The sequence below is a fragment of the Podarcis vaucheri genome (genome assembly GCF_965113315.1).
Source record: "Podarcis vaucheri genome assembly, chromosome: 2".
Classification (NCBI taxonomy): Eukaryota; Metazoa; Chordata; class Lepidosauria; order Squamata; family Lacertidae; genus Podarcis; species Podarcis vaucheri.
The window spans coordinates 46,086,576-46,112,440 of NC_138760.1; the positions used below are offsets into that span (position 1 = coordinate 46,086,576).

Sequence of the window (25,865 nt, forward strand, 5' to 3'; positions counted from 1 at the left end):
CCTAGAATTATTGATTCTAGGGTCAATAATTTTTTTAAGAAAACATATACAGTGGTACCTCAGGTTAAGAACTTAATTCGTTCTGGAGGTCCATTCTTGACCTGAAACTGTTCTTAACCTGAAGCACCACTTTAGCTAATGGGGCCTCCCGCTGCCACCGTGCTGCCACTGCATGATTTCTGTTCTCATCCTGAAGCAAAGTTCTTAACCCGAGGTACTATTTCTGGGTTAGCGGAGTCTGTAATCTGAAGCGTCTGTAACCTGAAGCGTCTGTAACCCGAGGTACCACTGAACAGCTAGTTTCACCTATGGAGGGTCAAGAAGTAAGAAGACTCCTGCTGGATTGGACCAGAGTCTATTGAGCCCAATATCCTGTTTCCAGCTCTGGCTAGAGAGATGCCTCTGAAGCCTGCTGGTAGGAAACGAAGGCAACAGCCCCTCCCAGAGTGCAGGATTCAGTATTTCCTCTGAACATGGAGGTTCTGTTTAGCTCTCATTGCTAGGCCTCCTCATCCTTGTATTTGCCTAATCTCTATGTAAGTTAGTGGCTATTCTCACATCTTGTGGTCACTAGGAGTAACTATGCAGGTAGTGTTTAGTCCTGGGGAGGAGATTGCACAGTAAAGCTCACCCTTGTATCCCCTGCCACCCATCCCATGGTCTTGTACTGCTGATCCCTTGAAACATTTGCTGGCACAGACAAAGGCTTTGTGTAATCAAACACAGTGGGAATGAGCAATGCGACTGCCATCACTGTACGGTCACCAGGCCAAATTGTGAAAGCACAAACTGGCACATACTGCTGCATTGGGTTACTCAAAAGTTGTAGAGTGGACTATCTTGGACATGAGTTTGGGGTACCCCATATAACAGTGCTCTCATTCTGTACAGGGGGAGCTACAGGAGCACACAACAAGGTGTATTTGCTTGCTGCTGCACCTACTGGGTTCTGCAGATAAATCAACAGAAAAACACAGCACCTGTTTTTTAGCCTTGCAGTCTGAGGAATTAGCTACAACCAGAGAAAAGGCAGTTGAGTGAAAAGGGTAAAGGAGGGAGACTAGTTTGAGAATTCCTCAATGCCAGGGTGAATTTTGAAACAGGCCTTTAAACCCTGTTCAAGGCAGGGTGATCTCCTTGCTGGGATGGAAGGGTTTCAACCTCCCAGTGGTCCTCTGGCCAGATTGCAACTTTCCCTTGCTACTGAAACCTCAGGTCAGCACACAAATCCATGTCATGACTCTGCCCCGAAGCAGAGTTCCTTTATCATTAATGTCTAAAAGCTCACCTGCTCACCAACGCTTCCCCCACCTCTCTTCCCTCTCCCAACATGCCCCCATCCCCCTCAAATTGGCTCTGGTGGGGAGGATTAGGAGAACCGCCAGAACAGTGCATGGTGGGAGGGGACATTGTTCCATCTTGCAAGCTGATATGCTTGTACTGAGAGAGCTGTCTGTCATAGTGGGATGTAGCTCAGTGGTAGTGAATCTGCTTTGCATGCAGAAGGTCCCAGGGTTCAATCCCCAGCATCTCCAGGTAGAGCTAGGAGAGACACCCTGTCTGGAAACCCGGAAAGCTGCTGCCAGTCAGTGTAGGCAGTACTGAGTGAGGTAGATGGACCAATGGTCTGACTTGGTATATGTTTCTGTGTTTGAATTCCACCCTGAGTGTTTTAAACACTGCAGCACTGTGTGTCCGGCAATGGAAGGTTATAGAGATCCCCCTCCCACCTTTCCCCGCCAGGCACACAGAGGCCCCTTCCCAAGCTGGCACATGCCTTGGTCTGCAGTCAAATTCCTGTGCACAGGAAGCAGCTGAGACACTGCAAAGAAAATGTAGAACATCCTGTACTGTGGGTTTGGCAACAGCTCTGTAATGTTCATTGTATCCTTGCTGCATGGAGCCAAGGCTTGAATAATCCCTTCTGTTTCTCTCCTTCATAAGGCGACAAGCAGCAAAAAAGGGACAAGATGCCTCTACTTTTAATATTTACGTGTAAAAGGGAATTTCAGCAGGTGCAACTTCTCTCACTCCTTCATAATATGCACCTGCTGATGTTCTATATTCTGTATAGCATTTCTCAGATCCAAACCTTTCTGTTTCTGTCTGAGAAGGTGCACCTGCCTTCAGCTCTGTGTCATTTAAGCAGTAAGCACATCCCTGCTGCTATAGTCTCTTATGTTCTGCTAGTTTACACTTGGCTCCATACAGCCACAGTTTCTCTTGCTCTTCCAGCTCCAACTATCTACATCTGCAGGGTGGGGAACACTGAAATGTGGGTTAGTGCTATCTTTTTTTATTAATGAACCAATCAGTAAATTATGAGATTTATATCTGCCCTTCATACATTAAGTTCTTTAGGGCAGCTCACAAGGTCATGAGAAGATAAACAATAATATTGAATAACAAAGCAGGGCAGTAAAACACAACAATAAAAGCCAGTTAGGCTAGGCAGCCTAGACAAATAAAAAAGGTCTTCACTTGGTACCAGAAAACCATCAGGTTTGGTGACAGATGAGCCTCACAGCACTGAAAAGACCCTTTCTCTGATCATCACTCAGCTAACTCTCGCTAGTCACCACCTACCTAACCATTAGGAAACAGTATTCAAATTCAGAGACAGCCCTGCCGTTAAGCAAAACGAGAAGGCTACCTCACCAAGGGGATGCTGTGTGAGAGTGGCAGCCTACCCACTTCACCCATCCTCCTGTGCCTTGTTGTTGGCCTGGGCTGGTAGGCTGTGGCATTTGCAGCTCTGTCCTTAACACTTCATGAAGCTGAGTAGGTGAAGCAAATCACCTGTTCTCAGGCATTGCTAAGGAACACCAGCAGAACTGAAGTAAGAGTTGAACTGCCCATGGTTAGCTTTTGCACATGGACTGGGGTCTGGGAGGATGTCATATTGTCATTCACCTTAGGCAACAACGGTTCTTGCACTGGCCCTGCCTGATAAACATTAACGTTGAATAATATCTATTGTCCAGCAGGCCACTCCACTGAGCTGGCAAGCTTTGCCACTTGCCGTACCCACATGTATAGGAGCACCCCTATTTTCACATGTAAAAAAGTTGAAGGATGTGTTGCTCCTGCTGCCTCTCTCAGAATCTGAGAACCTCTGGATAGAGCAAATGTTCCAAGGCCTCCTAACAGAACAATTTAAGTAAAGCAGCATAAATACTGCTCTGGAACAATTATTGTATAGCCGTTTAGCAGAGCCCTTCCCTAACCTGGTGCCCTGCGGGTCTTTTGGACTAGAGCTCCTGTCAGCCTCCTGTCAGCCATGGCTAAATGTCAGGGGTGATAGGATTTGGAGTCCAAAAACATCTGGAGGGCACAAGGTTGAGGAATGCTATCTTCAGAGTTAAGCGACAGAATTCTGACCTGTTTCTGATTCTCCACTTCAATATATAATTCAGCACCTGAGCCACTCTGTATACAACAAAGCCTAACAAAACTCTATGTTCCTCATTCACTATAACTGAGAATCTAAGAAACAGTTTTCACCAGTGGCGTAGCGTGGGTTGTCAGCACCCGGGGCAAGGCAAGTAATTTGCGCCCCCTAACCCATGGATTTGCGCCCCCTAACCCTAACCCCCAGATGGTGCGCCCGGTGCGGCCGGCCCCCCTGCACCCCCCACGCTACGCCACTGGCTTTCACCTTTCCCTCTTTTAGCCAAAGTGGATGAAATCCAGGCACAGGAGCCTCCCCAGAGTGAATTAAGCCTGTCTAATAGGTCCATGGGTTTGAGAGGTAATCAAGTGATGTGTATTGTACATTTTTTAAAACTTTGCAGCCCGTCTTTCTGCAGGTTGTATGTGTCCTTTGATAGGCTCTACAGGACTTCCTGTGGAGATCTGAAGAGCTCTGGGTTCTATTTGTTGTTGTTGTTTTTTGGGTGTGTGTTTTTTGTTAAAGCAGAACAAAGTAGGATTTTTAAAAATAACTTTTAAAAAATCATTCCCTTCTGTACTTTAACAAACTAACAAACAAAATAAATCGAGGGCTTTTCAAATGCTCAGCAGGCAACTTTCAATAGCCTGACTTATTGCAAAACCCTTGGACCTAGAGCCACATGGAGATATTACATGGGAAAACATATAGCTGTATAGGCACAGAAAAGTATAGAAGCCTAGCAGCAGAGCACTCTGGTGGAGCCTCTGTTCCAACTCATTGTGGGAAGGTGTTATTGATGTTGCACTTCAACAAGGAAGGGAGGGGAGACCCCTGAATCACCTTGCTGAATTTTCTTGTTATTTGGCCCCCATACAGAGCTGGTGCAAGCTCCATATTCAATTCATCTATTGCTCTTGCCTCTCCCTATTCTCCACTTCCTCTGCTCCCTCCCCTTCTATGAAATTTTAACTGTAAGCTCTTTGGAGGCAGAGAATTGTCTGTTTGCTTGCTTGCTTCATTGTTACATTGATTGTGTAATATACAACAGTCCATAGGTACCAGAATCACAAGGCGACATCAGTGGAAATAGTTTAACTTTTTTATCTCTATTTTTTAAATAAAAAAAATATTTGAGCCCACAGACAGCAGAGAAAAATCTGAAGATGTAACAGCAGCCTATCCTAAAGGCTAGAGAAATAAAAATGACATTATCTTTATTGTTAATTCTGGGTTGTATCCAACAAAGTCATCCCATCAGGGCAAGGATTTCCCCCTGCCCAATGGTAATTCCTCTTCCTCTCCTCTCCCTGTGTGCCCCTTGCCTCCTCCAAATCTCTGAAAGACTGGGGGAACCACCACCCCCCCAGATCTGAGGGGGCACTGGGGCATTCAAGAAGAGATGGATAAAGTACCACTGTGCAGGCAGAATTCCTTTAGCTAATGAGATGACTTCATTGGCTACAACCCTCCATCTTTTTCATTTTACATGTTTAACGTCTTATTTAAGCTTTTGGGTTCTGGCAGCATTAGGGTTCTCCCAAAACTCAAGCTGGCCTGCACAGATAATTTAGGTAGCTTGGATAGAAAGTCAACACACAGTGCTATGTCATACAGCTGAATGGTCCATCCAGTGTGCAGGTATATTGTTGGCCCAAACAAAAACCGAATGTGCAAAGGACTCATTCATCTGCAAGCACCTCAGAAGTTCAGGGGTGTGGGTGGGTGTAAAAAGAATTAAGTTCCACCTATACCTGGCAGCGGGATCTGTGAGTTGCCTTTGCATTTCACGCTCACATATTTCATTGCAGGGGAAGAAGGGTTTGTTCCCCATCCCTGGATATTAGATGGAAACCTGAAATGCAAATTCACTTCCCCTCACTTCAGCATTATATCTGAAGCCACACGTGGAGCATGTCCCCACACAGTTTTTACAGGTGGCAGGGATAATTACAGGACCAGCCCAGACAATGGCTGCTCCCACACTAGTTCCTATACTGAGGAACTGCTTTCAGAAGCAAAACGGAAAAGATTATTTCATATCTGGCAATGCTAATTGCCATGGCTAAGAGCCTGCTGTAATGTCTTCTTAGAAGCAAGAGCCATTCAGTATAGGTCTCCCAAAATTGACCCTTGAATTAGAAGCATCCTCCCTCTGGCTTCTGCCCCAGCTTTACTAGTAGCTCCTTTCGGGAGATGTACTTGCTGGTTTCCAAAACAATTGCTCCTGATACCATATATACCAGTGCTTTTGCAGGGTAAGAAAATGAGGTAAAAGTGCTATGGGTGTCAGCATAAAATGGCTGCTTTGGGCAGCAGCAAAAGAGGTGACAGTACTCTGTACCACACTATATTGTCACAAAAACCATCAGTATTTCTTATTGCAATTGTGAAATTATGTGCCTTTTAATTAACAAGCACTTGCTCTGTAATTAACCTCCCCACCACCACAAGTAATTAAGGAGTATTTAAGGGACAATTCAGTAATACTGAGACCCTGTTGAGCAGGAAGCAATAAGAGACAGGCTACAAGAAGGAAACTTCAAATTAAAGGGACAATAGCCCTGTAAATAGGGATGCGGGTGGCGCTGTGGGTTAAACCACAGAGCCTAGGACTTGCCAATCAGAAGGTTGGCGGTTCGAATCCCCGCGACAGGGTGAGCTCTCATTGCTCGGTCCCAGCTCCTGCCAACCTAGCAGTTTGAAAGCACGTCAAAGTGCAAGTAGATAAATAGGTACCACTCCGGCGGGAAGGTAAACGGTGTTTCCGTGCTTTACTCTGGTTCGCCAGAAGCATCTTAGTCATGCTGGCCACATGACCTAGAAGCTGTACGTCGGCTCCCTCAGCCAATAAAGCGAGATGAGCACTGCAACCCCAGAGTCAGCCACGACTGGACCTAATGGTCAGGGGTCCCTTTACCCTTTACCTTTTTAGCCCTGTAAAACCTCACTAACACTTGCCAGCTGATATTGGACAGGGTAGCAGGGCAAGAGAAAAACTGCTCAGACCTATATCTAGAAAGCATGGGTCAAGGAAAAAACACTTGACCCTGTGTTCCTAGGCACAAGTGGTGACAAGCCCTGAGAGAGAGAGCACAATATAATCAGCGGCATCTCAAAATGTATGCATTGAGAAGGGTCCAACCATTGATGGTCTTATGGGAAAGCAAGCTTGTGTATTCCAAGAGGAGGTTGCATGTCTTCTCACTGTCATTTCAGAACCCACCCTGAGGTTGAGGACTAACATAATAACTTCTGCCTGAGAAAAGTACTTCCTTCCACAGACTTGGATAACCTACTTACCTACTTCCCGCCCTGCTTATTCCCTGGGACAAGCGTAACAACCATATTCACATTATTTCAGCTTAGGACCCTCCAGCAATCTGATTTATTTTTAGTACAACATCTGACCTTGCTCCAGTTCAGCACTAGTAGTGTAATAGCCCACTCCCACACAATTGATGAGGAAGTATTACTAAAGGATTGCTTGGCAATCATTTATGAGATGATGATGATGATGATGATAGCCTGCTCTTCGCCCTAAGGCCCAGGGTGGGTTAAAAACATTAAAGACATGTGTCCCCCCAACACTGCAATGGGATAGTTATAAGTGGAAAGAAGGATTTTCTGGAAACATGATGTCGTGGGAACTATCCCACAACTGTCTGTGATACTCGTACAACCACAGGGAACAATATTAAGAGTCACAGTGAGCACTGAACCCTCTAACTAGGATGGAAATAACATCTTCTCCATTTCCAAAATGGAGAAGTATATTCTAAAGTATTGTTATTTTGGAACAAGAAGTCCTTGCAGCAGAAGCATGTTACAACTGTGTAAAAATTGTCCATGTATCTATCTATATTGACATTGGATTTGCCACTAGGTTAAATTAAGGATTTAACAAAAGGAAAGCTTTCTTTTCCTTCCTGTAACAACCTGCATCCCTTAAAGAGCCTCTCTGGAGGGGTCAGGAGGCCTCCCGAACAGTGTAGGATGAGAGAAATATTGGGGTGATTCTCCACTCCTCTAGCAGCCCCCACAGCCTATCCCACATTATTCAGGATGGCCACCAAACCTTGCAGAGAGACTCTTCTTGGGTGTGGCCATGTGCAGGTGACTGTGAGCAGAAAGGAGGAGATGGAAAACTTCCCTTCCATAAACTTTTCAAAGTTTTCTTAGCATGCAAAGCATTGTCTGGAGAGGCTTTTGGACATGGAGGATACTCATTTTATCAACATTCATTGGCCCCCACTTGCTTGCTCACTTGCCTATCTTGCATGAGGAAAATGTTATCTAATTAATCCTTAAAAGCCACAGCAGGCACAAAATTTATGCCTAAACCTGGGGTCATATGTTGCATTTGCAGTTCAGTTCATATACTAGTAAGAGCATCTCTTTAATTGTCACGCTTCCTGTCTGTCACTGATTTTTGGAGGCACGGTTAACATTTGGGTAAATGGAAAGTCTCGCCTGTGAAGTAGCCCTCCCCTATTTCAGAACTAGTACAGCATGGGCTGCCTTCTAGTTGCATTTTATTTATTTATTTTAAAAAATGACATGGTATTTCCTCCTGGCTCATAATAAGGCAGCTTTCAATAGGAGTGATAGGAAAGTTATTAACAACTAAGAACAATTTTGGGGCTTAGCAGAATTTAATTGGACATGCTGGCACATATTTGGTGAAGCAAAACCTGACAAAGGCAGTTGAGCTAATTGGGATACTGTTATTGTGGCCATGTTTGCCACAGAGACTGCTGGCGTAAAAAGCTTAAGAATGGGAGATAAGCCTCCTAGCTCCCCCATGAACATCTAAAAAGCCCCAGGCACCATGTCTTCTAGAAACTGCAGGAATACGCCAAGAAAAAGCCTTAAAAATTACAGAAGGGGATTCAAATTTTAAGAGCACAGCAGATCAACTCTGTCCACCACGTGTAATTTCTCTCTCCATTATCTATTCATTTGCAATATTAGTGAGCCAGTCTTTCTTTGCTAAAAACAAAAACAAAAAACCAGCAAATACCCAGGGTAACTTTAAAACAAAAGTTACAACAGAAAGGATTAAAATGGCATTTAAAAATAAAAAGCATTTTATGCAATGAAATCCAACCACATCAATACATATAATTCACAGCAAGCCCCACTAGATGACATTCTGGAATGCCTCAGCAGATGATGAAGTTTTCACCTGCCCCTGAAAGGATATGAGGCTTGGCATCATGTGAGCTTTTCTATGGGAGGAATTTCAAATGTGGGGTGCTGAAGGACCGTCTCTCCCCATATGAACCACTCCAGACCCTGTGATCATAATCTGAGGCCCTTCTTCACATGCCTACCCCACGAGAGGTCTGGAGGGTGACAACCCAAGAAGTGGCCTTTTCTGTGGTGGCTCCCCTTTTGTGGGATGCTCTCTCCAGGGAGGCTTGCCTGGTGCCTTCAGTGCATATCTTTAGGCACCAAGTGAGAAACCAGGCTTTTGGCTGAAATGGGAAGGGGGGGTTATTGGTTTGTTTTTGTTTGTCTTTATTATGTATTTTATGCTCTCATTTTGAATTTTTATGTTGTAAACTGCCCTGTAGTCTTTGGATGAAGGGCGGTATACAAATTCAGTAAATAATAAATTATTTCATTATATAATGCAGAAGATGGTGACCAAGATGATCTAGGGTCTGGAAACCAAGCCTTATGAGGAACGGTTGAGGGAATTGGGTATGTTTAGCCTGGTAAAGCGGAGACTGGGAGGAGATAGGATAGCCATCTTGAAATATCTCAAGGGCTGTCACGTGGAAGATGGAGCAACCTTGCTTTCTCCTGCTCTGGAGGCTAGGACACGAACCAATGGCTTCAAGTTACAAGAAAGGAGATTCTGAATAAACCTCAGGAAGAACTTTCTGACAGTAAGAGCTGTCTGACAGCTCTTCCACAAGAGGTGGTGGACTCTCCTCCCTTGGAGATTTTTTAAGCAGAGTTTGGATGGCCATCTGTCATATAGGATCTGGTTGAGATTCCTGCATTGCAGGGGGTTGGGATAGATGACCCCTGGGTTCCCTTCCGGCTCTACAATTCTTTGTTTCTATGAGGAGCCCAAAGGAGTGCCTCTGACGAAGAACATAAAATTCAAACAAGCTTGTGTAGGAAATGTCAATGCTTTAAAAATATGTTTCTGTCAACCATTGTTCACTCTGTTGGTCGTGGGTGATAACTGACATCACAGTTCCTGAATGAACAATTAATCTATGTAGGCTGAGCCAAAATCCTGCTCCCAGTTTTGAGGAGAGTCATTTCAGTGACGAGGAGGGAAACAGGCAGAAGGCTGCTGAACGTAATCGCTATGACACTCCATGGAGTTACCAGGAAGTTTTATTCTGAAACCAGTTGAGGCAATGCTTTCTGCCCTCACTCTAGGAAACTGTGGAGTTTTAATTTATTTTTTAAATGGCAGCTGCCAGCCACTGGGAGGAGGGCTCTGGATAGGGGAAAGCAGTATCATGTGAGTTTGCTGTACAAGCAGAATACAGTGGTACCTCGGGTTACAGATGCTTCAGGTTACAGACACTTCAGGTTACAGACTCCTCTAACCCAGAAATAATCCCTCAGGTTAAGAACTTTGCTTCAGGATGAGAACACAAATCGTGCAGCGGTGGAACGGTGGCAGCAGGAGGCCCCTTAGCTAAAGTGCTGCTTCAGGGTTAGGAACAGCTTCAGGTTAAGAATAGACCTCCAGAACGAATTAAGTTCTTAACCAGAGGTACCACTGTAATAGAATTATAGAGTTGGAACCAGAAGGGGCATCTAGTTCACCCCCTGCAAGGCAGGAATATTTTGCCCAATGTGGGGCTTGAACCCACAACCGTGAGATTAAGACTTTCATGCTCTGCTGACTGAGCTATCCCAGAGGCTCTATCTATTCCTGCACCAGGCTAATTTTATTATTATTATATTTCTATTCAGTTTTTGCACTGAAGGATTACTTTATAAATCTGAATGTCTGAGAATCTGGGAGATACGAACTGCTTCGTGTAAAGGATCACATGGCAGCCTGGACTGCCACCTAACATTGGAGGGCAAAATGTAGAAAAGAGGGGGTTCTGTCCTTCGAGAGCCAGTGTGGTGTAGTGGTTAAGAGCGGTAGTCTCGTAATATGGGGAACCGGGTTCGCGTCTCCGCTCCTCCACATGCAGCTGCTGGGTGACCTTGGGCCAGTCACACTTCTTTGAAGCCTCTCAGCTCCACTCACCTCACAGAGTGTTTGTTGTGGGGGAGGGAGGGAAAGGAGAATGTCAGCCGCTTTGAGACTCCTTAAGGGGAGTGAAAGGCGGGATATCAAATCCAAACTCTAATAATAATAATAATAATAATAATAATAATAATAATAATAATAATAATAATGCTGCATACATATGTGTGAAAACTTTCCATGCCTGTGAAACCTGTTGTTGTTACAGCAAGAGGCCATACTTGGAACCATCAGGTATTAGTAATATACATATAGGATGGTAAACTATTAAGCACTGCGTAAATCCTAAGTATTATTATTGCAGTCATTGTCATGATTATCTATCTTTCACATTCAATCTCATTCAGAAGAGAATACCTAGATAGCTTGCTGATCACCACAGCTTTACTGCTGGCATGTTTAATGGCCAGCCACTACAGGTGCATTTAACAGAGGTGGGGAGGTGCTTCGCAGTGTTTCCCTCATCCATAAAATAGCTCAGCTGGGCTGCCTGCCACCTACACAGCTTGCTGGCTTGCTTGCTTGCTTGCTTGCTTGCCTGCCTGCCAGCAGTTCCTCACACTGGAGTTGGCATGGTCACCTATAGGCGGTCACCCAAACTGCAGCGTGACAACAGACTTACATTTTATGTATATAGGAAGACAAGTCGTGATGTTCTCAGTACCTGATCTGCAGTACACCACTTAGGCTGTGCACACACCATGCATTTAAAGCACATTTTACATGTATACACACCTAGGAATGGTAGTTTACCCCTCACAATAGCTACCATTTCCAACACTCTTAACAAACTATAGTTCCAAGGATCTTTGGGGGAGGGCTTGAAATGTAATGGTGTGTACACATCCCAAGACAGTTGCTTTTTACTGGCAGAGACAGTTTCAGGGCAGCACAACAGGTGCAGCCACACTGGGCGCCACAAAAATGCCATAGAACAGAGTGCAAGGGGGCTTGCCGAATTTTAGAGGCATACAGGGCACTGATGGAACTTGTGAGCCCAAAGTCTGCCACTGTTTTGGTGACCTTATACCCCAGTGGCATTGTTAATTCACCCTGATTCAGTTATGTATGTGTTCCCTGTGTCTTATCCTCTGCATTTTCAAAATAAAGATGCCATGTGGCAGATGGATTCTAATGAGAATCATGCCTGGGATTACAGAGAAGGATTTGGGGTGAGGGTATGGATGAATGAATACGGAATAGCAAAAAGAAAAAAGAAAAAGAAAAATCCATCCCTCCTCTGCTATTGACTTTCAATGTAGCCTTGAGTAATTGACTCTCCCATTCTCAGCCCCATAGTGTCCCCTCTCAGCAGCCTACTGGGATGCTCTTGATAATGCCTGTCACATTAACTAGATCAGGGGTTGTCAACCTGGTCCCTACCGCCCACTGGTGGGAGTCTCAGGATTCTAGGTGGGCGGTAGGGGGTTCTACAGCACAAGCTGAATCCTACTTCCATCAAGCACTGGTGGGCAGTAAGGAAATTTTACCATCAAGAAAGATGCAGTAGTGGGTGGTAGGTATAAAAAGGTTGACTACCCCTGAACTAGATAGTCCCGGAAGGGTTGGGTGATGAGATGTGAAAGTGAGCAAATTAGAGCTCATTTATGAAATGGAGAGCAAGTCGAGGTAGGGAAGAACAGAAGTGGATGGGTACATGTGAAACAAGCAGGTAGCGAAGCAGAGGAAAATGGTGAGTGGAAAAGATGTGAGCATGACCATGTGCGGCATATAGAAAATATGTAATGCATGGTTCCAATTACATAAACACAGACCACACTACAGTGGTACCTCTGGTTACGAACGTAATTCGTTCCGGAGGTCCGTTCTTAAGCTGAAACTGTTCTTATCCTGAGGTGTGCTTTCACTAATGGGGCCTCCCGCTGCGCGCACGCGCGTCTCCAGCTTGTGATTTCCATTCGCATCCTGGGGCAAAGTTTGCAACCAGGAGCAGCTACTTCCGGAGTAGCAGAACTTGTAACCTGAAGTGTACATAACCAGAAGTGCTCATAACCAGAAGTACCACTGTATTAAGAGAATGTATCCCTATTTCTGCAGCTGCAAGCTCAGTAGGCATCTCCTATAGCTGTCAGTGTTCTCTAGTAATGGTTTTATCACAAAAATGCAAAGTGATAGTGGATGTTGAACAGGGCTCGTGCATTATACATGTCTGCAATATATTTTCAGAATCTCATATTTTGTTCTGGTTTTGTTGTTTTCATAAACAGGGTGTTGTTGTTTTTAACCCTCATGGTTGCAGGATGAAGGGAAAGAAAAGGCTTGCTGAAGGGTCAAAACCTAAAAGGACTTCTAGATGGAACATCTGTGACCTACATAATTTCTTTATCTTGCCTATAGACCCTTTCCCCTTCTATTCTTATAATTCTGGCATCTTTGTCTTTTACACACACTCTCTCTCTCTCTTTTGAGGAAATTATTCTGAATTCTGTGAAATGCTCCATTATATCAAATATCTTATGCATCTTTGAATAATCTGAGTACAGTGGTACCTCGGGTTACAGATGCTTCAGGTTACAGATGCTTCAGGCTACAGACTCCACTAACCCAGAAATAGTACCTCGAGTTAAGAACTTTGCTTCAGGATGAGAACAGAAATCGCGCAGTGGCAGCGCAGTGGCAGCAGCAGGAGGCCCCATTAGCTAAAGTGGTGCTTCAGGTTAAGAACAGTTTCAGGTTAAGAACGGACCTCCAGAACGAATTAAGTTCTTAACCCGAGGTACCACTGTACAGGATTTGGTTAGACTTGCTGAAGAATTCAGAATTAATTCTGTAGACTGTAGAGTATAATCACCCCAAGTTCTGTTGTCGTCCCATTTCTAAAGGTGAGACCGGAGGAGGTAGAACCAGCATAGACCAAGCTGAATCAGTGACAGATCCAGTAGGATGGAGTCAGAATAAAAGTTGGTTGGTGTACAGTGGAGCCAGAAAGAACATAGTGGGTTTGGGATGCAGGGTAGCAAAATCTTGAAGCTGCCAGCCTTTCAGACTTCCAATACTGGTAGCTTAATAGAACCTAAGGTGTTTGACAACCCCTACCCCCACCCTCACCCTTAGGTTGAGTTTCTGAAAAAGTTACTATATGTGATAAAGTTCTACCTTTTTGCCCAGTTACATCTGAAGAGCCACCAAATTGTTATTCTTTATGGCTTCCTATTATTCAGGTGAATGGAGAAGCCCCAGCAAATCTTGCGCTGGCGCAGAGGCTTCTCAGCCCAAGAGAGAGACTTGGGTGCCCCCATAACGCCATGTGTCTATCCTGTTCCAGTGTATTTATATAATTGCCTGCAATTTGTTCTTCAATGGAGCAGTGCTTTCTGGATCCTCTGCCTCACGTACCATTTCTTATCCAGGCAATCTGTGCTAATTCACACTCCCCATGTGTAGCAAAGGCAAAGCAGAAAAAGATGTTAAAGCTGACGGGGAAATAAAGTCCCTGCAGGAAAGGATGTTGCAGCATCCAGCCCTCTCTAGGCAGATCATTTTCCTCAAACTGAGGTCATCCTTGGTAGTCAGCCGTGATAACAGTTTTGCCTCTGAGCCCCTCTGCACTTGAAATGCCCTTCCTTAGCCCTGGGGGATTCATTTACCATCGGCTGTGAGCTGCAGCTGTCTCTCTACAATCTCTAAGGTGGCTACGCTTGATTGACAGTATAAATAGATGCTCCTTCCCTTTCTGGGGCATGCAGAGAACCCACACCTTCTTAGGACTGCTTGTTTGTGCTGTTTGTCTCTCAAGTCACTGAAATTATCCAAACAATGGATGGGGGGTGGGGAGCAGGCAGCTGAAAGCACAGGAAATCTCTTTCCTTCCCCTAAGGTGTCATTTTGTGGTAAACTCAAATTCAAGTCCTTCATAGGTACATACAGCCCTGCAATAGCAGAGATCTGTCTTGGAATGTTAGTACCCAAAGAGAGTTCACTGTTTTATAACCTGTGTTTAGGAATAACATTTCTGAAAGGTGGATAACAAGAGCTTAGTTCAGCTCTAATAATCCCATTATTCTCGAGCTGGGAATATAAATGACATTTGCAACCATGGTTGTTCCTCTTGCAATTTACTTAGGGTGTGTTTGCCGTGGAGTGCTTCCCTTTTCAGCTGAATGCCCTGAAGAGCTTGACTTTTGTTGTGTGGTGAGCAAAATATACATCCATTTGAGGGTTTGTCTGGCCTCAGATGGGGAGGGAGTCATTTTCCTCTGCGATTTAATTCTGTCTCTTGAAGGATAGCAGAAAGATGTGGTGGTAACCTCTTCTTTTCCCAGTGTGGCACAGCTGTCTTCCAGAACCTCCTTATTTGTTTTTTGTTTGTTGGTTGTTGTTGTTGTTGTTGTTTTTGCCTTTTGAAATGAAAGACAGAGAGAATGGAATTGATCTCAGGAGAACCAACCATAGCAATTGGAGCCAGCCCAGTTGTGAGTAGTAGGATAGACCCAGGAGATGCAACCTCAGTCAAATAGCACTGTAGAAAACCACTTTACTCTCTATAGACACATTAAAAGAGCTGGGCAGCTACTCTAAGTTGGAAGAAGAACGTGCCAGTCCATTTAAAAACAATAACATATAACTTCCATTGCAGGGCAGCCTTGCATGCTCTATAGTTAAAGCTGGAAGTTTCCTTAAGGTGGTGAAATTAGAATGTGAATATTTAGGCCTTTTTTTAAGAATCCACATGCGGAACCAGTGGCCACTTGTCCATAGAAGATAGTGGAATATCACCTCCTCAACCTCCCCATCGGAGTGTGCATGAACTAACATACATGGATGTGCATGTGCAAATGAGAATGTGTGAGAGGTGGGAAGAGAAAGAATGGTGTGTCCTTCTAAAAGATCCATGGAAAGTCACAACAGGTTACAAATAACATCCATGCAAAGAGAATGGGAGTTGGGGTTGGAGGATGAGGCATGTGGGAAGAGCTTTAATTTAAAATGAAATGCAATGGAAGCCTTGCCCATGTCTGGATTTTCATTTCTTCATATGATTGCTTCCTCTGCTTCTACCCCTTGGATCCCTTTGTCCCTCACAGCATGGCCAGAGGCAGAGAGCAGCAGAAGCAATTTTTATTTTTTTAAAAACCCCTATATAATACCTGCTACATTTGGCCCTTTGGTGCCCCTCCCAGCCCTTCAAAGTAAGTGCTCATGTACCAAAGCTTTACAATGAAAAGAATGGTAATTGAGGGTTAGATAGAGAGGAATATATATAATTATTGGAGCATATCCTCATATGACGCTTCTAAAGGAATATGATTTCGGCTAGAATGCATGTTACAAATGATGTTTCACAATGACACTTTCCCGGGACTCGCAGGTGGGCAAAGGGATTTGGGGAACCAACTGATTTATTTCCGGTACTGTATATCTTTGCTCAGTTCTCCTGTTTGACCTCCAATCTACCTGGTTGTTTTGAGGATGGCTGCGGTTGCAGGGGTTGGGGAGGGGAGCAACAAAACAGAAGCCACAGTATTTTCTCGAAATACAATCTCACTGTAGTACTTGTCATTTATTCCCACTCCCATTATTTCATTTAGTCAATTAGTAATTTAGAAAGGTTCATAAACCTGTTAATCAAAAAGCTCTCTAAGTGGTGTGCATAATGAAATTGTAAACAATATGCAGCTGAAATTCAGATAACAAATATACATAAAATAATTATTATTAAAATGCACATAAAATCATTAAAACATTTTAAACAAATATAGGTAATGAAATTATATGCTTGGGTAGGCTTGCTGATAGATTATGGCTCACTTGTTTGGGTATCCACACCGCTCCCATCTGGAGTGTGGCATCCAGAACAGTGGCTGGGATGCGGTGATCCCTGAGCCAAATCTGTTCTTCCAATGGTCTACTTCTCCCATCATTTATAGCCAAAGAGTAAAATAAAACCATGGGCATAATCATGACTGTAGTTATGGGCCTCCACCCCACCTTCTTCTGAGTAGGGGCACTCTGTTAAAACTTATTTACTGGGGTTCTAGGATCTATATGCCATATCTGCTTCAAGGAACACAATAGAGGAAGTGCCCAGGAAAGGGAAGATGGTGTTTCTTAAAGGGAGCATTTCAGCTCAGTCAACAAACCACAAAAGATGTGACTCTTCTGGTGTCAAGATTCAACGTGAGTGTTGCCCACAATGCAGCATCAATCGAACACAGCCTTCACCCAACTAGAATATGTTTTGAACTTAGAACCATTGGCCATGCTGCCTGATGGGAGTTGGAGCTCCCCCAGTCTTAACCTAGAACTACCTCAGCCTCATCACCATTTTGCCCTACTCCCAACCCAGGGAGGACACCATTGCTATGTTTCTAGAACACACCTGAGCCAGGAGAGTGAACCAGTGCCTCAAAGCAGTAGAGGACTGAAGCTGAATCCTGCTAAGACAGAGAAGTTATGAGTGAGTGCTTCCCAGCTCTGAGAATTGGGAACTTGTCCCTTTGAAGGAACAGGTACATAGTTTAAGAGTGCTCTTGGAACAGGGTGGGCTCCATGGCAAAGAGCACTTATCACCTGGACAAAGATAGCTTGGCCATTGTGACTCATTCACTTTCAAGCTCACATTTGGACTCTGCAATGCATACTATTATTGCAGCATGGATAGCTCAATTGGTTAGAGTGTGTTGCTGATGACGCCAAGGTTGGAGGTTCAATCCCTGTATGGGGCAGCTGCATATTCATGCATTGCAGGGGGTTGGACTAGGGGGTTGGACTGGACCTCAGGGTCCCTTCCAACTCTACAATTCTGTTATCTATTTGGCACTTCTTTTGTCGCTAGTCTCTAGAGGCTGCAGCTGGTGCAGGATTCTACAACCTACATAGTGCTTTGCCAGTGCTAAGGGATCTGCTGTGGCATAAAGCCAGTTTTAAGGTCTTGTTACTTACATATAAAGCCCTAAACAACTCTGGACCAGATTAAGGCTGAAACCAGGTTAGCCATACCACAGTCTGATGATTGTGAACTTGTGGCTTTTTTACTAGTAGCACCAGTGTTGTGGTGCACTCACTGGTGAAATGCAAGAGGTCTAGTTTAACGGGATTTTGAAGACATACCGGTTTACACAGGCATTCCCTCAATCACTTGACCCAGTTGCCCTGTTTTAATTGCTATGGATTTAATAGGACAGTTTTACTGTATATTTTTAATCATGGATGTTTATGTTTTAATGGGATTGTTTTATTGTGTATTTTAACTGTGCTTTCTCTGTTATAATATGTTTTAACAATGCTGTTTAGAAGTTATCTGTGCATTAAGTGGAATAAAAATTAACAAATAAAAAGAAATAGATAGTAATGTGACATGCTGTTTCTCATCTTTCCTTGACAGGTCACTATGGAAAGGATATTTATCGAAGCGGAGGTCCAGATTTCCATAATTTCATCTCCTCTGGGTTTGTCACGTTAGGAAGAGGACACAGCAAGGGTACAGTGGAAACCATTTTTTGCTAAATAGAAAAGATGGGGTTGAGTCAGTCTCTCACTTGGAAGTTGGTTTGTGTATGATTCCAGTAAGAGTGTGGAAGATCATTGGTTTATGATGGAACATGGAGTTACAAGTTCAAAAAATGTGCCATTGGTGGGCTCTTAAAACCTGTAGAGGGACAGGTGGCATTTTGGGCCTGGGAGAGGTATAGACTGACAGACAGACATGAGCCAATTGCTGTTTGCAGTCCGACAGGATAAATTGCTCTGCGTTTTCCTGTGTAAATGGATGCAAAATGCCTTCCTTGCCACCATTTCCCAAGAAAACAGAAGGGAGTGTAATGCCACCATAGCCATGGGATAGAAAAGTGGCACCATTCCAAAACTGGGGTGCTGCTGTAGAAGCAGAGTATGCTCCACTTATACTGTACATGTGTACCACATGGGGAAAAATGTTTAGAGCAGATTAAGCTAATGGTTTGGTACAGATGCAAATAATTATGAGCAAATCTAACAGAAATGTCTCATGCACAAACCCCACTGAAATTTCATAATAGGGAAAATGTTTTGCAGCTCCAATGGCTATATTACACAAGCATATGCATTCTTATACTTGCCGAAAGTTATCTTGCAATTCATCCAAGTTGGGTGGATGGGGACGGGGGTGTCCTTATTCCTTTTATACAGCTCAGTGGGGAAGTGTTTTGATGTTGGACTAGGGGCTTCCCTGGTCAGGTTGTCTAGCAGCCTTGGGAGCTTTGTTTTGTTTTGCCTTGCTCTGCTTTGCTGTCCTCTTGAACACACCACTGGGCTCTCGTGCACCTGTCCTCTAGAGATGTTTACTTTGGCAGTGCCTTCTGTGGTTCACTTGCTCTTTGCTTGTGACATGGTGCAACCCGGACTGCACAAACTGGTCTTTAGAGTGCCCATGGATTCATGGTCCAGTCAGGATTCATGGATCAATCACAAAGCAGATCACTGGACTACATGGCCTTTGTTCTCCTCTACTTCTTGTCCCCTACACTTTCAGTGGGATTTCTGCATGAGATGCTCCTTGTAGATTGTGCTATAAGGTTGCTGCTCATATTATTCACTACATCTATTGAATGTGCATCAGCATATTCAGTATAATAGGAGTGCACTGTATTCAGATATATTTCCCCCAATATTATAAGTATTTTATAAAGTGATTTCCTTAAGGGTCATATATTTTTGTGTGTCTACCTAATCTGTGAGAGATATAAAGATAGATAGATATATAACATACACACATATATAATATGCTATACAAATAAGAAAACATGTCAGTATCCATATTCTGCAATATGTACGTTCTGTGTAACATTATATGTGTATGCAGTACAATCCTGAGTGTGCTGATGTGGTTATGTCAATAGCAAATTATACATGCCATACGTACCATCTAGCATCATGCTGATGCTCACAGCTAACATTCAGGAACTTGTTGTTACTGGGACCTTGATGACTCGTCTTTTAATCACTCTGTTGCCTCTTTGGGTGGGTTTTCCTTTCAATATAGTGTGAATTCTTATTTTTAACTTTCTTGTGCACATTCTGTTGCCTTCAGATTGTTGAAGAGTGAGTTAGCCACCTCGAAAGACTTGAGGGGAGAGAGGGGCAGCCTATTCTGTGCTGGGCCACTCCCTGGTTCTAAGACACAGCTTCTAGGCTCACTGACCACCAAGTCTCTTCCAGGGTCCACCTCACTCTGTGGCACATTAGCGCATTGATGGTGGTCTGTACTGCTGGGCAGGCACAAGCCACCTTGATAACCCAACATTGTTTCCTGCTTGATTCACTGTGAGATTGTTGTACGTTTATATTATAGATGTATATGGATATATTATTTCTACAGAAACAATGTACTGTATGTGGAAACATGCTGTTTCATATATATCCATCCTTGTTGCTGTTGTTGTTCCCATGGATGCTCACCATTCACAAGTTGTTAAAAAGAAAAAGAAAACACCTTTATTTTCCTGACGTTTCTTGCTGTTTAACTCAATGGAAGAAAACCTTTCTCTACAAGTGTCATCCAAAAACAGTATGAGTTCTGTGGAACTGTCACAGAAGAACCAATATATGTGTGTATTGTCTGTGTTTTGTGTATTCAAATAAAGTTTACTGAGGTGGAGGCAGAGCCCATAGGATTATGCTCTCCCGTTGGACAGGGTGGTATGTAGACGCACGGCACAAAATTGAGAGGAAAGCGAACACCACATATGAACCAGGAACTAACCTTCAGAAAAGGGACTTATGTAAACTTCCTGTGAGTCTGCCCTTTCAAGGATTTCATTGGGTGGGAGACAGGTTAGACAGGAATGGAAAGCACAAAGCACTGAGTTGAAGGTAATAGCCACTGGGACCTATAGAGAGATTCCCAGAAGCATCTCTTCCTTTGTCCCAGGCTTTTCCATTTTTTTTCCCTGACTGGCTACATATTATTGTCATTTCCACTACTCCAGAGGAAGTTACGGGGGATTTTTGCTTAGATATGCAGGCCTGGTTTGACAGGGCAGGAAGGCAGAGGGGAGAAAATGGAGCATAAAATTGATAAGTGATAGCGGCCATGTGCAAGGCAGGAAAGTGGTGAATGAGCTTCTGCTATCTAGCTTTATCCAGTTTTGCCAACTCTCACTGTTTAATTAGGAGCCTTTCTAGAATTGATTTGCCCCTACAGAATGCTGAATCTTCTGCAGTAATGTAATAAATTACAACTATTCTTTATTTTCAAACCTTATTATTTTAGAAAAGCAACTTTCAGGTTTTCCTGGCCAGTGAAGGCGGCTTAGAAAAAATATTGTGCGTGAATGCTTAAATAAAAGGAGCTGGGTTTATTTATTTATTTTAATACACTCCCCAATCCTAAATGTGTTTACCCTGAAGTAGGCTCTACTGAAATGAATGGGACTTATCTTCCAAATAAGTGTCTTTCAGATTGTAGCCGAAAGCTGTGCCTTCGCTATTTGAGCTGTTTGAGACTTGGCAAAGCTCTTTGCATAGTTGTGCCTTAGTGTGTGGCAGCTTTTCATCCTGTGTCCACTTGGTTTGGCCTTTTTTGATTTAGGTTAATTATTTTGAATGTTTACAAGTGGACAAGCTGTGTCTTTGGCCTGATTCAGCCATGGCATTTCTTATGTACTCAGCAATACTTAAAGGTGTGTATTATTATTATTTTTTAAAAAAAACCTTTTGCAAGTGAAGATGCACTGGTGGGCTTGAGGAATGCATGTCTTCTTAACCCATTAATGAATACTGCTATTTGCATGCAAGAGCCATAACTATGTATACCTGTTTCTCGCTTATCTGACCCATCACTGCTTTAGATGTTGTAATTGCAGGCATGTCTCTTGGCATGTGTATATACACACACACACACACACACAAACATTTGGACCAAAGCTGTTGTACCAGCTGTAATATCTCAGTAAGTTTACCTGTAAACAGAGATGGTTCTATCTAACCCAGCTTAATTGCAGCTTCATGAAATAAGCTACTATCATTGCAATTCCCTGATATAACTCCCTCTGAAAAATTGCATCTTCATGTTATGGCTTTATCACTGGTGACTTTACTTCTCATCGGTGTATGGTGTTTAGTACTGTGTTAATTGGAGCTGTTTGTGATCTTGTGTTGGTTTTTCTTTGCACTAGGATACATGTGCCCTCCCCCCCTCCCACTCCAAGCTATCCTTTGTGGTGTGGTTGTGCTGCAAGTGCTAAGTATCAATTCACTGGGAGATTGTTTGGGGGTGGAAGCATAGGTACATGATATGCTATACCATTGAATACCAAATAGGTGATTTGAGGTTTTTGACATTCCGCAGGTTCCTGGGCTTTGGTGATTTATTTTTCTGGTATGGCACTCAGCTGGATGAGTCATCTCAGCCTCACATTTCAGTTTATAAAATAGTGGCAAAGCATATTCTCCAAACTATGGGATGGGGATATGCTCTTGTTTCAGCACAATCAGCAAGAGCTCTCCGGCCATAGGCCTACTCATGATGCAGGCGCTCCCTGTACCAGGATCTTCCTCACAAATGCTTCACACACTGTTCCATTGCTTTGTTAAGTTTGCTTGCACTGCTTTCATTCCACTGAGAATGCGCAGTACAAAATAACATCCACTTAAGGGAGCTTACCCTGCTTTTGCCAGATGCTCACCATTTATGTATCAAGGAAAAATAGGCACACTCTAAGCAGTTAATTCACATGGCAGTTGTCTGTGCAGATGTATAATCCATTTTTCTCAGTCTACAAGCAAAGCCACCTTCTTTCTAATTATCAGGCACAGTTCTGACATAACTGCAGTGTTTCCCACTATGTGAACAAGCCTGCCCTCAGGCTCATAGACCCACCTCCCCTCTCACGTGCTACAGGAGGAGAGAGAAAGCTGCTTCTTTTGCTTTTAAGCAAATCATAGTTCCCTGTGATGCGACCATGATTTCAAAGGTGGAATTGACATCCGGGGGGCGGCGCTCTGTCCTGGATCTTAGGCAAGTCAGTTGAAAAATCATGTTTTGGGGGCATTTTTGTAAGAGAGAGAGAGAGAGAGAGAGAGAGAGAGAGGGCTCAACAACTTTTAGGTTTGATAGAAGAACAAGCCAGGATCTGAAACCATGGTTCTGATAGTAGCTTTGTTCTCACTTACCATATTTTAAGCAAACCAAAGTTGGGTTGAGTTTCTGGAATGACAAACTGAGTATCTATACCAGGCCTGCACGTTTTGTGATGTACTACAGCTGAACACAGCCCACCAGTGATATACCGTGGTCTGCTTTGGGTATTTGACAATCTCCTGGATTTTGCTATACCTGGATAATAGGGGGGCAGGAACCAGGCCATTTATTGAGCCCTGTTGGAATGTTTTAGGTTAATGGTGGGAATTTTTGGCTTGGTGGGTCACAAAACATGCAGGTCTGGTTAACAGCTATGTACAGACATAAACACAAAAATGGTCTAAAATACCGTATTTTTTGCCCTATAGGACGCGCGGCCCATAGGACACACCTAGTTTTTTTGGGGGGGGATAAAGAAAAAAATTATTCCCCTCCCCCCACCGCAGGAACTCCCGCAGGGCTCCCTAGGCTGCAGATAGTTTCCTGAAGCACGGGGCGCTCTGCTTCAGTGCGCCCCGCGCTCGGGCAAGCAGGCTGCTATCCGCAGCCTAGGGAGCCCTGCGGGAGTTCTGATTCAGTGTGCCCCGCGCTCGGGCAAGCAGGCTGTGGATAGCTTCCTGAAGCCTGGAGAGAGGGTGGGGCCAGTGCATAGGACGCACACACATTTCCCCTTCATTTTTGGAGGGGAAAATGTGCGTCCTATAGGGCGAAAAATACGGTAACTGTAAACTTTTTTTCAGAAAATTGCTTCTTCCCATTCCTTTCTTCTTAGCAAAACCATGGGTGCAGGTGTTCTTTGTGCCAAGCTACCCTTGGACAATCTTTGCAGAATTTCTGCTATTAAGTAACAAAACAAAACAAAAACCCCAAACTAGCATGGCTGATTATTGACAGCAGGAATTGCTCAGGTTTTGCATTTCCTTGCTCCTTTTCATTTAAATTGTGTTAACCTTATTCCGTAACTCTGCACAATGCAATTTGTTTTGGCCATTGAGTTTCTCTGTTTTTGAAGAATCAGATAAAGTGCGCAATATATAGCCAATGTGATTTCCTGGTGATTCATGAAACCAAATGAAGGAGTTTATCCCCATTGGAATACTATCAGTTAAGACTCTTAAGTGCTCATCCACATTTCTGCTTGTCCCCTGCTTTCTAGGTATGGGTCAGACAGTTTTGCATTTTCCCCACTGGTTTCCTTGGAAAACACTCTTTGCCACTGAATCAAAGCAAACAACAATCTGCAGAAAAGTTTTTAATGTTTGATGTTTTATTGTATTTTTAATGTTTTGTTGGAAGCCACCTAGAGTGGCTAGGGAAACCCAGCCAGATGGGCAGGGTAATAATAATAATAATAATAATAATAATAATAATAATAATAATGTCTAATTCAGCTATAAGCTGTAGGTTTTCCTGGAGGAAAGTGGGGCAAGTGGAGGTGTGGACAAGCACTGTCAGAATGCTTCATTTCCTGTTTCCCCCTCACACCCTTTACTTCATCTCAGATAAAAGTTGCCTCTTTTCATTGGCCCCTTCCACTGTCAGGGGCAATTCTGCAACAAATGTCCCTAAGAAGCAGAGTCTATACTCACCCACACCCTCTCTCCCCAGGCCACACATCTCAGCTGGCCTTGCTCCACACCCTCCTTGAGTTTGTTTGTTTTTTGGTCTAGCTGAAATATGTCCTTGAACTCTGATAATGACTCTTGCTTACCTGGGTAGAGGACAAAGCAGGCTGTGGAGGTGCATGTAGATGCTAGCCTACAGTACAAAGGTAAAATTTGCATTCGTTGCTCCACCTACATCTTCCTCTGGCCTCGCCCACCACTGGCATGTGGCTCTCGGAAGGTTGTCCAGAAAGGAATGTGGCCCCCAAGCTGAAAAAGATTTTCCACCCCCCACCCCTATTAAAAGTTGTAGAAATATACACAATGGGAGGACTTGGGTCATATATTATTGTGCTCACAATACTTCCAAATAGTATTTTGGTTTCTTAAGACATATGCTTTGTGAAATGAGGAATATGTGTTTCAAATTCCATTTTATATTGGGGGAATATTACATCAGTGTCTGCATCTAAACACATATAAAATAAACAACCCTCAAGTTTCTTGCTCTCTAACATCTGCTGCTTAGGTTGTAGGTTAGTGTAAATAGTGTTAGGAGCACAGGAATCTCACTTGAATGGATGCAAACATTATACAAGTCATTAACTATTCAACAGCTAGCATTAGTGAGCTATAAATGAAGCAGCCCCTTTCTACCAGAGCAATCCTGTAACTTCCAGAAATCAGTTATCTCACTGAGGATGCCTGCCATCTATGAAAAATGAGCAGGGCAATATTATGAGAGAAAAACACAAAGAACAGTAGGGAGTTGGAGCAGGAGACTTGAAAAATATAGAGTATTTTCTGTGTGTTTTGTATTGCATGTCTATATTTTTATTGCACCTAATTGAAACTCTTTTGTAAGCTGTTTTGTGTGTGTTTCAGTAGAAAAAGTGGATGATGATTAAGTCAAATGAAAGTAAGCAAAGAGAAGACAGGGACATGAAGACAGGTAGATGGGAGATGACAAGAGTTGAGAAAATGAAATTAATAACATGACAATACACATACCCCACATATGGCAATGGCATTTGTTCCAGCATAGCATAAGGAGCACATGTGATAGCATGCAAGTGAAGAGTTGCATTAGACATTGCTTTTTAAGCCAAAAAAGAATGTTTACCTACATGCTTGTCTCTGATACACATATCCTATTCATTTCAAAGTGTAGTGGTTAACCTGATGACTTATCCCACAGAAACCTACACAAAATTGTAAAAACAGTCAGAAAAGCTAGAATGTGGGTGAGAGACTCTTCTTCAGGATCAGCCTGCAAAATCCACAAAGTCATGGATGGCACTCTCCCTTGTCTTTCTTGTTCTCCCATTTTCTCCCTAAGCGCTGTCCAGGGTCCTGATGTCTTTTTCATGTCATCTTCTAGTAATACAAACTTCCCCCTTTTAGATTGCAGTCTCAGTGTTGATTGCTCCTCCGTTGCATACCTGAAATAAAATAAACCAACTCAAAACCGCTGTGTAGATATGAATCTGTATAAATGCATGTGTGGCTATGTCCCTCTTTGTGTCCACCCTTACCATCAAGGTTCTGCTCACA

The 25,865-nt window shown here is 43.5% G+C and overlaps 1 protein-coding gene and 1 long non-coding RNA gene across 8 annotated transcripts in view; one reads left to right on the forward strand and one right to left on the reverse strand.

Annotated features, from left to right (window-relative positions):
• The window catches only part of SHISA6 (shisa family member 6), a 261,331-nt gene that overhangs the window by 41,172 nt on the left and 194,294 nt on the right, over positions 1 to 25,865 (forward strand). For all 7 annotated transcript variants that reach the window (XM_082213843.1, XM_082213844.1, XM_082213847.1 and 4 more), the window contains exon 4: positions 17,974 to 18,069. In XM_082213843.1, coding sequence (XP_082069969.1) covers positions 17,974 to 18,069 — 96 coding nt within the window. The remainder of the gene's footprint in view (positions 1 to 17,973; positions 18,070 to 25,865) is intronic.
• Positions 23,439 to 25,865, reverse strand: part of LOC309527248 — a 39,331-nt gene continuing 36,904 nt past the window's right edge. Inside the window, exon 4 of the long non-coding RNA XR_014217150.1 lies at positions 23,439 to 25,753. This is a non-coding gene — a long non-coding RNA (uncharacterized lncRNA). The remainder of the gene's footprint in view (positions 25,754 to 25,865) is intronic.